The sequence below is a fragment of the Rhinichthys klamathensis genome, unplaced genomic scaffold (genome assembly GCF_029890125.1).
Source record: "Rhinichthys klamathensis goyatoka isolate OS25496 unplaced genomic scaffold, OSU_Roscu_1.1 h1tg000042l_1, whole genome shotgun sequence".
In the NCBI taxonomy this organism is placed as follows: Eukaryota; Metazoa; Chordata; class Actinopteri; order Cypriniformes; family Leuciscidae; genus Rhinichthys; species Rhinichthys klamathensis.
Window position 1 is genome coordinate 3021235 of NW_026606589.1, and position 17054 is coordinate 3038288.

At 41.4% G+C, this 17054-nt stretch overlaps 1 protein-coding gene across 4 annotated transcripts in view; it reads right to left on the minus strand.

Moving 5' to 3' along the window:
* LOC130082280 (sodium/potassium/calcium exchanger 2-like) overlaps positions 1-17054 on the minus strand; it is a 119357-nt gene that overhangs the window by 45070 nt on the left and 57233 nt on the right. For 3 of the 4 annotated variants that reach the window (XM_056247082.1, XM_056247084.1, XM_056247083.1), the window contains 2 exons: positions 10951-11059; positions 7309-7323 (listed from right to left, as the gene is read on the minus strand). In XM_056247082.1, the coding sequence (XP_056103057.1) occupies positions 7309-7323; positions 10951-11059 (124 nt within the window). The remainder of the gene's footprint in view (positions 1-7308; positions 7324-10950; positions 11060-17054) is intronic. The other variant, XM_056247085.1, reaches the window with a different exon arrangement.

Below are 17054 nucleotides of genomic sequence, written 5' to 3' on the forward strand. Positions count from 1 at the left end.
TCGGTGGTGGCGAAACAACAGGAATTGTTTTTTTTTCACCCTTGTTTGCGAACCCTTCCTAGTTGTAGGGACCTCCGTGAGTGTCTAGGGAGCCCATTTTTCCTCTGGTTTGACTGAAGAGCAGAACCCTTCCCCTGAGTCAGGTCTTAAAGCAGGGTTCTCCAATCCCTGGGATGAGCTCTTTCGATCACAAGAACACAACAGGAAGAGTTTTTTTCGCCCCAGTTTGAAAACCCTTCTTTGTTGTAAGGCACCTTCGGGAGTGTCTAGGGTCTTGAGATCCTACAAAGATATTTGTTTCCAAGTGGTCCCAGCTAGCTCCCCTTTAGGCAATAACTTCATGGTTGAGTGTAAGTGGAATCCTTAAAGGGTTAGTTCACCCAAAAATGAAATTGATGTAATTAATTACTCACCCTCATGTCGTTCCAAACCCGGAAGACCTTTGTTCATTTTTCGGAACACAAATTTAGATATTTTTGATATCAGCAACGTCATTACTACCTTTCTGGGCCTTGAAAGTGGTTAAGACATCGTTAAAATAGTCCATGTGACTAAAGTGGTTCAACCTTAATGTTATGAAGCGACGAGAATATTTTTGTGTGCATAAAACAAAAACAAAATAATAACTTTATTCAACAATTTCTTCTCTTCCCTGTCAGTCTCTGCCCCTTTACAAGTAGTTAACTCAGCGCAGCGCTTTCGGGTTCTACGTCAGAACGGCGGTTCAGTATTGGCTGGATCCTGCGTGAGCACCACACGCATGCATCGTGGTGCTCACGTGAACAGCACGAAGACTGACAGGGATGAGAATAAATTGTAGCCTGGCTAATGCCAGACCCAATTCTCGTTGAGACTTGGGTCTGGGAACCACATGTTCATTTTCTCGTATTTGAGGCGTGGTTTACGAATGCCCAGAGCCGTTTATTGGGTGCTAAGAATGTCTATCAAATGCGCCTGTACGTAGCTCATAGCCAATCGTTTCGATTATACCAGATGACGTATGTAGAGCGACAGAAATTAGACGAGGGAGACGATGATGGCCGATGGGTCAGAGATTTATGTGTAGCCTACACGATGGCGTGTATCTAACGGCCGTTTCACACCGCATGCGTGAGCGGCGCGTATTTTTTTTCGGCGTGCATGTTAAAGGGGTCATGAACTGGCTTTTTAAATTGTTTTATATTGTTGTCTGAGGTCAACTTATGACGTTCGCTTGGTTTTTACATTCAAAAACATCAAAATGAATAAGTAATAGGCTATTTTCTACCCTAGTTTTGAGCCTAGCTCAAAAACGCTCGGTTTTTATGGGCGTCTCACATTGAAGAGTTGGAAGTAAACGCCCACTGCTGTGAGTGGATAACAGTTTTGCATATTATAATGAGTTTCGTGTAATGCGCGAATCGGTGGGCGGGGCTAAACCGGCCGTGTTGAAGTAGGCGTTGATCTTCTTCTGCGGGGGTGGTGTTTTATCCTCTTTGTCGTCATAGTTCCCCACTTTGAAAAACGAGTCGTTTGCTGAGCCTGGTGTCAATAAAAGCTTTTATTGGACTAACAAGGACGTTTTCAGTTCTGAAACTTACAGGATATTCTTATAATTTGATGGCCTCTTAGATGTCAAAAGCTCAAGGAAAATTTGATTTCTCAGTTCATCACCCCTTTAAGCAATGAGTGCATTCACACCGGGAGCAGCGCGTGAGCGTCGAGCAGGAGCGGCGCGTGAGCAGCAGTGAAGCGGGGGTTTCGAATCTGTTTTTTGCTGCATTGCTCACGCTAAATTAAAGTGAAAGCACACTTTTGATGGACAAAAATAAATGTGATTTCACACAAAAAGTGCCCAAAATGCACAGAATTAGCATGTCTAGTGAGTTTTAACAAGAACTTGAGTAGGCAAATAAAAGAAAATAAAGACTCTAAAATATTTATAGAAGATTTACCCGGTAAAAACTTGTTTTTAATTATTCAGTTTGGGTGAAAGTTGTGTATTATATAAATAAAAAAAACTAAAGTAAACTAGCCAGAAAATATTATATATAAACGTTCTTTTAGTTCATGTAACGTTAACACACAGACAGCTACAGGCTAGCACAACCCAAATCAAACCCGAGTGTGTGGTTTATTTGTGTGTTTTGTTTTTTATCCGCGGAGTTGCGGTCTTGTAAACATCGAAAGTATGACTGAAACTAATAGATTGGAGCCATTTTCTGGGTTGTTTTGTTGTATTACATTTAACTTATATGCGAATGTTGTACACCTCCCCATTACAAACTTTCAAGACTATCAATGTTATAAAATGACCAACTTCTAAAAACAAATGTATAGTTGTCTTTGTAAAAAATTGCTCGCTTATATATAATGCCGAAGTCATATTTCAATGTCTTTGGAAAACAAGAAAAAACACAAAATGACTTAAGCAATTATGCTATGAGGCTAACGATATGTAGCTTTGGAGCCGCTGCTGTGACACTGTCTACAAACGCTTCCAGTGTGAATACTCTCGCGCGTCTGCAGCTGCAGTGACGATGTAGTTACGCTGACGCGCTGCTCAAATGCCGCTCACGCTTGCGGTGTGAAACCTATGTGTGAAACGGCCGTAAGGCTGCATCGAAAGGTAACTTCGCGTCTACTGCCATGTTTGATCCATAGGTATAAACAAACTGCTTCGGTGTGTCGCATAGACGCGTCATCGTCTTGCTGCTCCCTCCCCGTTCTGTGATTGGTTCCCTAAATGAGGCGAAAATTTGGTCCATGGTATCCATACTGCCTTTCAGCGTGAATAAAATCGCGCTGCGGGAAGGCAGTATGGGGAAACCCAGACTAAATAAATTGTTGAATAAAGTGTTTTTTTTTGCGCACAAAAAGTATTCTCTTAGCTTCATAACATTAAGGTTGAACCACTGTAGTCACATGGACTACTTTAATGATGTCTTCACTACCTTTCTGGGCCTTGAAAGTGGTTATGACGTTGCTGTATATTGGGGGGTCAGAAAGCTCTCGGATTTCATCAGAAATATCTTAATTTGTGTTACAAAGATTAACAAAGGTCTTACGGGTTTGGAACGAAATGAGGGTGAGTAATTACTGACCGAATTTTCATTTTTGGGTGAACTAACCCTTTAAAAGTAGGATTCTCATATAGTGATTTTACTTTCGCCCATCCAAGGGCTCACCACATTAATGTAAAGTGGAGGGAGTTGGTCAGCTGATTTATCTGAAAGATTGGTGAGATTGTTATCTTGTAGAGCCTCTTCTGTATTATCATTACAAGGAAGACACAAGTTTAATAATATAAATTTTATTAACAAAAGATAAACAAGAATAACTAACACAACTACTAAATGAATACCATGAATGATAAAGGAATAAAGTGTATAAGACACATAAGATACAAGTGATTAAGTTGGGCGTGGCTATGGAAGAGTTACGTTATCGTATGGAAAGATAAACTGTTGTTCCTTTGAAACTAATAAGGTGAATAACCTTATTATGCATCAAACAAATAAATGAAAGATTATTTGTTATTAACTAGCATCAGCTATATTACCTCTAATGGAAAAATCATATACTGATAATAAACAACAATGCCAAAGGTCTCTGGAAAGTGGTTTGGTAAAGTGATATTTACGTTCCATGTGGTCGAGTGAGCAGTCTGATGGCGGTAACGTCTTCCACTGATTGTGCTGAGTGACAATGCAGGGGGGAAAAGAGCTGGAATATGTTTTAACAACTTTGAACATGATGCTCTGTGGGATGCTGATCTCCTGGAGCACCCAAGGGTCCTAAAATCTGGAACACGCAGATAAGGCCCTTAAGTAGGTGCAGAAGGTCCTAAATTTGGAACACACAGACCAAGGAACCTTGAAGTGAAGGTTTGCTCTCCTGAGCTTAACCTTGTTGCAAATGTCTCTGTGCATGTGTCTTCTGCCTCTCTGGGCCAGAAACTCAGAACTTGGTCAATCCACTTTTGTCTCTCTGGCATGGAGACTACAGTAAGTAGTCTCTACGTCGTAGATGTTACTGTCTCGCTGGACAAAAACTCTGAACATTGTGTTTGTTAATGTCTCTTTCCTCACAGAGTGGAGGCTCAGAACGTGGTTGTATCTGTTGCTGCCTCACAAGCTGTAGACTCAGATCATGGAATTGGTTTTGTTGCGGGAGTCTGAGTTGAGGATTTATAATGGCATGGCTAGCACTTTTGCCTAGCCCCCTTATACTTTCTTGTGATCCCTCTGAGCCCTTCTGGTCTCTGGACACCAACAGGAAGTGGTCTGTTCGCCTTGGACAAACCCTTCCAGTTGTACAGCACTTCTGAGAGTGCTGGAGTCTAGAGACCAAATCATTCTGCTAGACAGTGACATCGAGTGGTGTGGCTCTCTGTGAGCCTCCTTGGTGGAACTGTCTTTAAGATGGAGTGTTGTTAGGCTTCCTCACGCTCTACAGAGTCATCCTGCTGAGGCCTCTGCTCCCCAGAGCTCTGCTTGGATAGCAGTATCGAGTTGCCAGGCTCTTTTGTGAGCCTCCTTGGTAAGTAGTCCTTAGCTTAGAGCGTAGTTAGGCCTCCATTCTTAGAGCTCTGAGCTTCTGGATGGCTACACCGGGTCGTTTGGTTCTCTGTGCGCCTCCTTGGTTTGCTCTTGATTTAGAGAGTCGTCATGCTGAGACCTCCGCTCCCCAGAGGTCTGCATAAGATAACATGTCTAAGTTGTGTGGCTCTATGTTAATCAGAGTTTTTGTCCTAACCAGCCGCGACGGCGACACGCAACGATTGTATTTTAGAAACGGTTTATATTTTTCTGCGACGTCGCGGCTGGAACAACAAACACAAAGTGTGTCAATGATAATCTCAGGTACTGTTTATGTGCTTTATTTAATGTTTAAAGCATGCAATGTGACTTTGAATATCATTTAGTGCTCCCAGCTTTATAGCTGTAAAAGCAACAATGGATAATTCACCTCAGATCTTGAAATTAAACTAATGGAAACAAGAATGTTCAAACTGTGAACAAACAAAAGTGTATTATTTGACAAAGATTGTTTTAGTAACTCAGTAGCCTATGTATTTGAATAATGTTTAAATGGTGTAATATTTGTGAATTTGATTATTTAGCCTACTTATCCATTTTCTTGCGATTGCCGTCAAGATTACTCTCTGGTGCGGTGCACTTGCCGCAAGAGCCCACCCACACGCTGTTCTGATTGGCTGTGGGTTTTGATTGATTTCGACGCATCTCACAGCCGCGTCGCGTCTAGTGTGGATAGACAAATTATTTGTCACTGGAATCTTATCGCATCGCGTCTGGTTAGGACACTGTGTTAGGGTAGAGCGTACTTAGGCTTCCTCTCGCTATGGGGGGTCGTTATGCTGAAGTCTTTCCTCTGAGAGCTCCGTGGAGGCAGTGGACTGGGTTGTAAGTTCTTTTTGACCCTCCCTTGATAACTGTCTTCAAGGTGGGAAGTGATAGGCTTCCTCTTGCTTTAGAGAGTCTTCTTGCCGAGGCCTACGGCCCCAGAGCTCCGCCTGGATAGCATTGAGTTGAGTTGAGTATTGAGTTGTCAGGCTCTTTTGTGAGCCTCCTTGGTAAGCAATTCTTGGTGTAGAACATAGTTAGGTCTCCTCTAATTTTAGAGAGTATTCCTGCTGAGGCCTCCATTCGTAGAGCTCCCCTCAGATACTATACCAGGTCGTTGGCTCTCTGCGAGCCTTCTTGATATTTTTTTAGAGTGTTGCTAGGTCTCTTGTTTTGAGAGTGGTTTTCCTGTGACCTCCACTCATCAGGGGTATAGTGCCCCCTGAAGTGACAGGCAGGATAATCCTAATCCTTGGCCATATTCCCTTGAAGGTATTCAGAAGAATACCAGGCCATGAGCTCTCAAGATAGCCGCTGGTGCGCGTACCATCTAGGACAGGGAATTGTGACTCCGGAGCTAGCTCCGTGGAGCCATTGACTTTATGTCAGCTGTTACTGCATTCATTCCTTCAGCATGGCGGAGTAGGTATTTGTTCCCCAAAGCATCTTAGGACGCAGTGCAAGCTCCCATTAGTAAGGCAACGTCTCGGGTTACGGATGTAACCGTGGTTCCCTGAAAAAGGGGAACGAGACGCTACATCCTGTTGCCATGCTTTGGGAATGGCTGACGACATCTCCTTCAGACAAAAGAATTTGTTAACGTGTTCTACAGGCGTCCTTTTATACTCTGGCCGCACCGGTAGTGACGACTGTTGCCAGCCAATGTTATTATCATGTTTAGACGCATGCTTCAGACACTGGTCACACTGAGGCATTCCCCAAAGCATCCTAGGACGCAGTGTCTTGTTCCCCTTCTAAGGAACCATGGTTACATTCGTAACCCGGGACGTTTTCTTAAAGTCTCTTTTTAATTCTCACAGGCAGAGACATGAAACATACACAACACATTACAAAATATTAAGTGAGATATATATGATTATATCCAAATGTATTTACATACATACAGTATACTCACGTAGGGCGATATATAGCAAATCTCTACTATTTGTTTATATCATCACAAATTTTAAACTATATTATAGCACAGCTCTAATCTGCTAAATGCAACTATAAGGCATTAAAATATTATAAACATTAACATTATGATTTAATGAAAAAGCTGCCTTGCATATAACAATGTGTATTGCGAAAAGTGCTATATAAATAAATAAATGTGAAACAAAAAAGACACTTCTTGCTTTTTTTGCGTCTCTGCCTGTGTGAGAAATATGCGTAACCCAGGTTTAATGTAACCACTTTAATGTTTCATAAAGTGGGTAACTGTAATTTGACTAATTTAATAATAATCTGTAAGACTACTTTTTAAATAATAATTAGATTACAGTAACTTAAAAAAACAAGGAGAAACTGTAAACACAGGGCTAGGGTGAAAAAAAAATCAAAAATCAAAAATAAAACGAATCATCTGGGTTTTTGTTTATGCGTCTAGAAAAATGCATATAATAACAGTAATGGTCGTTGTGAATTATTAACAGTTAAAAGTCATTATTCATACACACATATGTCAATGAGAAACACAAAATGTGTCCATTTTGCTATGGGGTTATGGAGATATTAAGGTTATGGGTTACAAGAAATGGAGCTCTAGCAAGCAAAAACACACATGGAAACTTTAAAGAAACAAACAGTATCTAGTATTCATCTCTGAATACTGAGAGGAAATTGAATAAACAGCACTACAGACAGCAGGCACAATCAGGGACACGTGTTTGTGTGTGTTTTTGGGGTGACGTAGGTGGTCAGCTGTGACTGTGATGACAATGAGATTTAGAGAATAACTCACCAGAGTCAGCAAATTCTGAGGAAACCGCAGACAGAGAAAAACAGAAAGAGAGAGAGAGTGAGACAGAGAAAGAGATGAAAAAGAAAATAAGCAGGAAAAACAGTAATTAGCTCTAGTGCAAAGCCATGTAGTGAATAAAAAGATGAGATGTCGTACTATTAAAATCCCCATAAAAATTTAAAAAAAGTAATTGATATTTTTAAAATGTAATGTTTCATTTAAGAGCCGAAAGCTTTTAAAGACCCTATTAAATCAAAATATCAGTTCTGTGGCTTTTAGTTCGTCTTTTAGATTTGAGCTCATCCACATGAAAGTGTACTCAAAACAGATATTGATGAAGCATTAATCTGACCAAAAATATTGATGACTCAACCTGCACTCACTCATTTGGTACAATCAAAATATTTTCTAAAATGAGAATGCCCCTCCCCCTAATGCCACCAACTTATTGAGTGTAACAGTTCTGGTTCTGGAAGTAAAAACATTAATTTTCTCCAAAAAGAAAAAAAAAATTAACGATAACTTTTAAAGACAAACCTGCTGTGAGCTACGAGTTGTTATTCAATTGTATACGCTTTTGTTGAAGCCAACTATACGATTTCTTTAACTTATTTTTTAAGGGGCCTGTTATGTTTTTTTATTTTTTATATTACCTTTAATGCAGTATGCTTGTGAATGTAAAATGCCTGCAACGTTTTAAAGATCAAAGTGCAAGACAAATAAAGTTATTGACTCCTAAAAGAAAGAATCGATACAGAACTGCATGAAACGTGTTGTCAGCAATTCAGTCTCCTTTACTGTTACATACCTACATAAGCATGTAGCAAATTTGCCAGTCTATGGTCAAAACAATGAAATGGGGTCCAAAACAACATTGGATTGCATCGACTTTGACAATTTTCATCTTTGGGTGAACAATCACTTTATAGCTGGCTTTACTTCAGGACACATAATTTACAATGGATATATTAGAATGACAAAAGCTGACAATTTTGTGAATGCATTAGCAACAGCAGATTTACCAGCGTGAGATTTAAAACTCAAACGCTGTGATTTATCAGCCTAACCCATGTGTGAATGTGAAAACATGCGAACAATGTGTTAGGTGCATTCTGGTTAGGCGATACTGGTGTCATTTTTGTGGCCATTTTTCTGCATTTTTCTCTGTTAACAGTTATTTTCTGGCATACAAGTTATGACATGCATTGTATAAAATTAAAAATGATATTATCACACTAAACATACTGTAAATTTCAGAACTTGTAACTTACAAATGTAAACGAGCATTTATTGAAACCAAGATGCAAAAAATACTTGCTTAATACTGCTGCAAACTTGACATCACACAGGTGAATGCACAGGGTTATGATAGTTAAATACAACTAAAACCATAAAAAAAACTTTTATTACTTGAAATAAAATAAACTTTAACTGAAATAAAATATTAAAAACCTTAAACTTGTTTTATTTCACTTAGTTGCCAAAGCAACTCTTCTAATTTTCTTTTAGTTGAAATTGATGTACTAAAATAACTAAATCTGAAATCAATGAAATTAAAGAAAAAAGTATAAAATATAAAAAAAAGCTAATAAAAATTACAAAAACTTTAACTGAAATGTAAATGAAAACAAACTAATTTTAAATATTACTGATAAACTATAATAGTATTTCAATGATACAATCGCCTCCACGGCAACACATCTACTTTGCTACATAAAACCGCTACACTATTGACAATGGACAACATTTTGCTAATGTGACCACACCTTTACACTACATAATAAAATACCTATGTAACATGAAAGTTCTATACATTTTCTTTACATTTTTCTTTAATTTCTCTCATCAAAATCAGCAGACACACCAAGCCAAACAGTAACACTACTGCACTTCATCAAACCATGACACACAGTCCACAAAAATATCTGTCACAAATCACATTACCAGCTCTCACAGTAGGGAAACATATGGAGGAATACATCTCCTCATTATTACAATAAAACTGATAGCAACTTGTGTATCAGATGAAAGGAGAAATGGTGTGAAATGAAACGCATTTCAAATAAATAGCAGAATAGAAAAAAACAGGAAATTCTCACCCCCATTTTCTCATGATAGAAATGATAAAAATACAATTAGAATCTATCTATCTATCTATTAGGGGTGTCTATAACGATAGGCCTACACAAAACTGACGGTTCAGTTTTCCCACGGCTTTGACGTCTCGGTTCGGTTTAGAAAGCTAAAATTGCTTTTTTAGTTTTTTTCTAAACAGTGGTTTAATGAAAAAATTGTGTCTTTGTCTTTAAATGAATTAAATTACAATTAAGCGTTTCGCAAGGATTAAAAAAAATCTGCAAATGCTGTAAACTATATAGGGAGCCGCACATTACTAAAACATTAAAGGTTAACAACAGCGCCTAGACTTTTAGCCTAAATTCAGATGCTATTTATTTTTTAGATATAATAATCAACACCCAACACATTGTATGAAAACATGTAAACTGAACATAAGGCAGTTTTTGTATTAACTTATGTTTTACTCTAATTTGTTATTGAAATATACTCATTTACACAGTTGCTGTCATTTTCATGAAAGATATTTTAAACATAGGCCTACATTAAATAATCAAGATATCATTAACAGGTTAAGTAAAATACAATATATAGGCTAATATAGTGCATTTATTTAGTGCAAGAGTTCATTTCTCTAGGAACCAACAAGTTGTGGACACTGGATGACTTCTGCATAATGCTAGTGACAAGCTATGCTGTTTTATTGACGTCTTTCCGCTGCTGAAACACTGATTGAGCGATTACACGAGTTATGATGCCTTTCAGTAAGTATACTGTATCTGTCAACATACCTTCAGGTGTCCATTCATGTTTATTCTGTAACTGAGGAAGAGATGATCGCGTTTACTCGCGCTCCGCGCTGCCGCTTGAATGAAGAGCTAGTACAGTGATCTGTCATGCCACATTAAAGAGCGCCAAAACACCATTTATTGTTTGAATTTCGTGATCAAATAGTCCGAATTTGAAAGATTACACCTTGATTATTATCAAAAGTAACAAAACACGGAGCTTGCTATTTGGTGTTAATGGTGGTTGTAGGCTACAAAACTGAATTCGTTGTGTACACATAAGACATAATGTCCAATGAGCTGGGCTGAGCGGGGTCGGGGGCGAGGTAGCAGGGGGCAGGGGCGGGGCGTGTTCGGTACGCCATGAGAGTATCGCGATTTGAATCGTGGGTTCTGTATCGCGGTTTTTCGGTTCGGTTCAAATATCGTTACACCCCTACTATCTATCTATCTATCTATCTATCTATCTATCTATCTATCTATCTATCTATCTATCTATCTATCTATCTATCTATCTATCTATCTATCTATCTATCATGTGCTTAATTATCATGAAAATCTCTCCATGCACAAAATAGGCTTTATTTTTTTTCCATTTTTTAAATGTAACATTTAAAAGTAATCACTTGTTTAAATAATTCTGCAATTCAGAGCATGATTCTGTTTTTAATTAATGTAGTAGATAGTGTGTGTGTGTGTGTGTGTGTGTGTGTGTGTGTGTGTGTGTGTGTGTGTGTGTGTGTGTGTGTGTGTGTGTGTGTGTGTGTGTGTGTTTTACCTTCACTGAGAGGGTCAAGTGTGTGGATCATCAGCTGAAAGATGCTGTTCCTCATTAGGCTGTTGTGTAAAGAGGCTGAGCTTCCTCCTCTCTGCAGCCTTGGCTTGGCCTGTGATAGGAGGAGAAACATCAGTGACATCACTGTAGAGTATACTATAACAATAACCTTTATTTTATATAGCACCTTTAGAGCAGATTCTCAAGGCAATTTACACAATAAAACAGATACAAATACAAAGAATGTGTTTTTAGATGAGATTTAAAAATGCACAAATTCTGTAAATCTCTAATATGAGAATAAAGTGTGTTCCAGAGTCTATGAGCATAGGATGAGAAAGCCCTGTCCCCTAGAGATTGCAAACGTGTCTGTGGAACAGCCAAAAGACCAGCTTGGCAGGAGCACAAATTACCAGCTTACCGAAGCTGATGAGGAGAGACAATGAGCAAAACCTCAGTCTTTTCACTATTAAGATTTTGGGTCATCCATGTTTTTATCTAAAAAATCCACATTTTACAGCCACCAGGCTTTGAGTGGATATACATCTTAGAATCGTTTGCATAGAAGTGATAATTAAGCCTGAATGATCTTAAGAACAATCCAAGAGGGGATATCTAAATGCTAAAAAGTAAGGGGCCTGAAATTGAACCCTGAGGGACACCAATAGGGTCAGAGGCAATCTCAGACCTGAAACCACTCTGGCAAACGGGCAGCGATCAGAGAGATAAGATCTAAACCAGGCTAAAACAGTATCAGAAACAGTTTCAAGACTATTGAGTGAGAGGTTGTAAATAGTTAATAAGAAGTAATATAGTTTATATTCAACTGTATTATTGATTTGACTTTACACTATTGAATGATAACTGAACTGAGCTGGACGAAGACATCACAGTTCCCTTTCGAAAGGGAAGTTGCACTGCGTCAAAGCGCTAGGGGAAACGATTCAGCGTGTCTGATGACTGAAACACTGTATAATCACGACAACCTTGTTGGCCGGCGTCAGCCATGACGTCATGCTCTAGCGCAACCAGGAAGTATAAAAGGGGCGCCTAGAGAACATGCCATCCTCTTTCACTGCACTGTGAGTTAAACGATAATATGGCAAACAAGCGCTTTAGGAAATGTGCCAACCCGTGTGAGAGGTTTCTCACACCTGGTGACACTCACAACCTTTGCGTGCTTTGTCAGGGTGAAGAGCATGCGCGCTCTGTTCTCGAGGGGACAGAGTGCGTGGACTGTGAGCGTTTTTCAATAAGAAAGCTCCGGTCTCGTCTGTCTTTTTTCTCGAGGGAAGAAGGACAGTCATCTTTGCCCCGTGGTTCGGGTCCCGCTCATGCCGAGGCCGAGAGGAGACTCAGATCGTGGGGATCTCAGAGGGAGCTCCCCGATGAGTTTGAGAGAGGAGTGAATCTCTCAAACTCGTCGGAGGGTGACGAGAACGTGCTGTTGGGCGGGGATGCGCTTTCTGAATCATCCTCTGGTCCAACAGCCAGTGCTCTATTGGCTTCGAGCCTGGATGAGCAGGATGGGGCTGAAGCACGTGAAGATACTGAAAGGCTGAACCTGCCCAGCCCACCTGCCTCGCTTATGCAGAGCTGGTGGAGGTGATGGAGCGCGCCACCACTAGGCTTGAGTTGCCATGGCAGCGCGTCAGAGGGGAAGCCGCTCGTGGAAGGCTTGACGAGCGCTTTCTCTCTGGCCACACCCCACCAGCCCCGGTGAGCCTTCCATTCTTTCCCGACCTCCACGCTGAGGTTGTGAAGGCATGGAAGAACCCGTACTCCTCTCGCATTCACCGTTTCCAACATTCTAATTACTCGAATGCGGAGGGAATGCGAGAGCACGGGTATGTGTCGATGCCTCCCATTGAGGAGACATTTGCAAGCTATCTGTCGCAAGGGTAGACATCGACACTAAGAGCTCCAACCCTGCCATCTAGACCACTCCAGACCACATCTCGTCTGAATGGCAGGGCATACGCGGCGGCAGGTCTGGTGCTGCGCTGCACACGATGGCTGTGTTGCAGGCGTTCCCAGGCTGACGTGCTGAGGGACCTGGACCAGGGGCAGGGTCTAACCCCAGACGCGGTGGCTGAGTCGCGCCGCACCACAGACCTGGCTCTCCGGGCCACCAAAAAGACAGCCGCCGCGATCGGACAATTGTTGGCGGCCATGGTGGCCACGGAGAGGCATCTGTGGGTGAACATGGCAGGGATCGGGGAGAAAGAGAAAACTTTTCTCCTAGATGCCCCAGTTTCGCCCTCTGAGCTTTTCGGGACCTCCGATGAGACGGTGGTCGGAAAGTTCAGGGAGGCGAAGGCACTCTCAGTGGCATATAGATCTTGTATATCGCGCCGGTCCAGGCCAACACCCAGACAGTCTCATTCCGAGGATCGTAGACAGGGCCAGTAGGACTCAGTCGCCACTCGTGCCCCTCCTCCTGGCAGAAGTAGGTCATTGAGGCGGCACGAGTCCAGGAGGAAGAAGCAGGGTGTCAGGGAAGTAGCTCAGGCCAGACGTGAACATCCTGGCACGAGCAGAGACAGGTAATTGCCTCCTTCCCTGTGCACACCCTCCTTTTCCTCTTTCCCCCTTAGTCCATAACATCAGGCCCAATGAGCCGGACCGATGATGATAATCTATTCTGACGGTCCAGGAGGAAGAAGCAGGGTGTCAGGGAAGTAGCTCAGGCCAGACGTGAACATCCTGGCACGAGCAGAGACAGGTAATTGCCTCCTTCCCTGTGCACACCCTCCTTTTCCTCTTTCCCCCTTAGTCCATAACATCAGGCCCAATGACCCGGACCGATGATGATAATCTATTCTGACGGTCTGCCTCAGGCCTTTGTTGTGTGACCAACCAAAAACCAACCGCTGAGAACATTCCCTGTAGCCCCACATATCCGTTAGCAGAGTAGTTGGCACTAGGTGCCTCCTCAAGTTTAAACGAACGTAAATAGGCTGCTCCCAAAAAAAAAAAGTAATAATAATATATGGTTTATTTACAGGGTTATTCGGCCTCCGTTCCCCTCCTGGATAGGATGGGTTCCCCTTACGGTGTGGTGAGGTTGTTACAGGGCCTTTGTCGCATTCTGTTCACTAAATTTCTGGCAGCCAGATCTGAAGTCGGCTAGTATTGCAGTGGTGATAATAAGCACAGGTAGCAGGTTCCCTCCCTGTGGGCTCAGAGGCGTGGTTAGGCTTCCTCTCACTCCAGAGAGTTATCTGCTGAGGCCTCCGCTCTCTAGAGCTCAACAGAGTGTTTATATTCTTTATGGGGTTTCTTTTTCTAACATAGTGGTTTCTCTCAAGTAGAAAAACTAGTTTAACCCTCTGGGGTCGGCTATCGCGCCGGCGCGACGAGCTCACTTTTTTCCTTATCAGTGCAAAAGAGACTCAAATTACTCTGTTGATTTTGATCTCACATATAAGTCTTGTACATCATTAGATCATGTTAAGTGTCTATTTTTTTGTGGATACTCACAATAAAAACAAAATGTTCTACTTTTTGTCAATTAAAAAAAAATAAACATGATGCGAATTTTGCCTTCTCTCTGTCAGTGAAGTTTATTCTGAAACGCGTCCGAAAATGAACTGTAACTCAGTCAATACTTGTCACACAGACACGAGAGATTTTTCATTATGAAGCTGAAATTCTCTTCTTTTAAATGAAGTAATTTATACACTCACCTAAAGGATTATTAGGAACACCATACTAATACTGTGTTTGACCCCCTTTCGCCTTCAGAACTGCCTTAATTCTACGTGGCATTGATTCAACAAGGTGCTGAAAGCATTCTTTAGAAATGTTGGCCCATATTGATAGGATAGCATCTTGCAGTTGATGGAGATTTGTGGGATGCAGATTCAGGGCACGAAGCTCCCGTTCCACTACATCCCAAAGATGCTCTATTGGGTTGAGATCTGGTGACTGTGGGGGCCATTTTAGTACAGTGAACTCAATGTCATGTTCAAGAAACCAATTTGAAATGATTCAAGCTTTGTGACATGGTACATTATCCTGCTGGAAGTAGCCATCAGAGGATGGGTACATGGTGGCCATAAAGGGATGGACATGGTCAGAAACAATGCTCAGGTAGGGCATGGCATTTAAACGATGCCCAATTGGCACTAAGGGGCCTAAAGTGTGCCAAGAAAACATCCCCCACACCATTACACCACCACCACCAGCCTGCACAGTGGTAACAAGGCATGATGGATCCATGTTCTCATTCTGTTTACACCAAATTCTGACTCTACCATCTGAATGTCTCAACAGAAATCGAGACTCATCAGACCAGGCAACATTTTTCCAGTCTTCAACTGTCCAATTTTGGTGAGCTCTTGCAAATTGTAGCCTCTTTTTCCTATTTGTAGTGGAGATGAGTGGTACCCGGTGGGGTCTTCTGCTGTTGTAGCCCATCCGCCTCAAGTTTGTGGCTTCACAAATGCTTTGCTGCATACCTCGGTTGTAACGAGTGGTTATTTCAGTCAAAGTTGCTCTTCTATCAGCTTGAATCAGTCGGCCCATTCTCCTCTGACCTCTAGCATCAACAAGGCATTTTCGCCCACAGGACTGCCGCATACTAGGGGTGGAACGGTACATGTATTCGTATTGAACCGAAACGGTACGGGCGTCACGGTTCGGTGCACGAATTTGCACGGAGAATACACGGTACAAATAAAAAAAAAAAACTCTTAAATAGCGATCAATCTCGCTCTATTCGCTTTTGGTGTGACTGTGAACGCAGCAATGAACAGGCTGCGATCAAGATTGCAATGCTGGAGTGTGTGTGCGAGAGAGAGAGAGAGAGAGAGAGAGAGAGAGAGAGAGAGAGAGAGAGAGAGAGAGAGAGAGAGAGAGAGAGAGAGAGAGAGAGAGAGAGAGAGAGAGAGAGAGAGAGAGAGAGGGGCGCGGGCGCGAATCGCGCAATCGAACAGTGTGTGTGTGTGCGCGCGCGTGCGAGAGAGAGAGAGAGAGAGAGAGAGGCGCGGGCGCGAATCGCGCGATCGAACAGTGTGTGTGTGTGTGTGTGAGAGAGGCACGGGCGATGAACAGTGGAAACATAAAAACATACTCCGTCATTTTTTTCATACAGGACATCATTGAAACTGCAAATTGTTTACTTATATTTGTGTACACTCGCAATAAAACACAACATTGTGCTTTTGTCACACTCTAAACTCTTGTCAAACTGTAACCTACAACTGTTAACAAAAGTTTTTAATGGTAGTATTATTTTATACGGAAATCAATTATTTATAATTCAGATGAGAATAAAGTTAGGGTTAATTAAAATGAAGGAAAACAAATATATTGATCTGAAATAGCAAATTAATTTTAAATTCATTCAGGTACAATTACCAAACATATCTCAAGGTCTTTTCGTTTTTTTAATAATTTAATTTATAAACGAATTATATAAAACTACTGTCAGTGCACTACAAATAAACTGGTTCTATGCCTTTATTAATAAAACCTATTTAAAAAATACAAGGCTTAAGACATTTATAAAAATGCCTTCTGCATTTTTGTTTTGCTTTTCACTCCATTGTACCGAAATCATACCGAACCGTGGCGTCTGAACCGAGGTATGAACCGAACCGTGACTTCTGTGTACCGTTCCACCCCTACCGCATACTGGATGTTTTTCCCTTTTCACACCATTCTTTGTAAACCCTAGAAATGGTTGTGCGTGAAAATCCCAGTAACTGAGCAGATTGTGAAATACTCAGACCGGCCCGTCTGGCACCAACAACCATGCCACGCTCAAAATTGCTTAAATCACCTTTCTTTCCCATTCTGACATTCAGTTTGGAGTTCAGGAGATTGTCTTGACCAGGACCACACCCCTAAATGCATTGAAGCAACTGCCATGTGATTGGTTGATTAGACAATTGCATTAATGAGAAATTGAACAGGTGTTCCTAATAATCCTTTAGGTGAGTGTATAAAAAACAAATATTCTCAGTTTATGTAATCTGTATGAAAAGAGAGAGATGTCAGTCTTTTTTTCATTTCACCTAATTATAGCGTATATTTTACGTGTTAATGTGACCACGCCTAAGGAGGGCGCACGCTATTCAAACGCAAATGTTGAGGCAAGC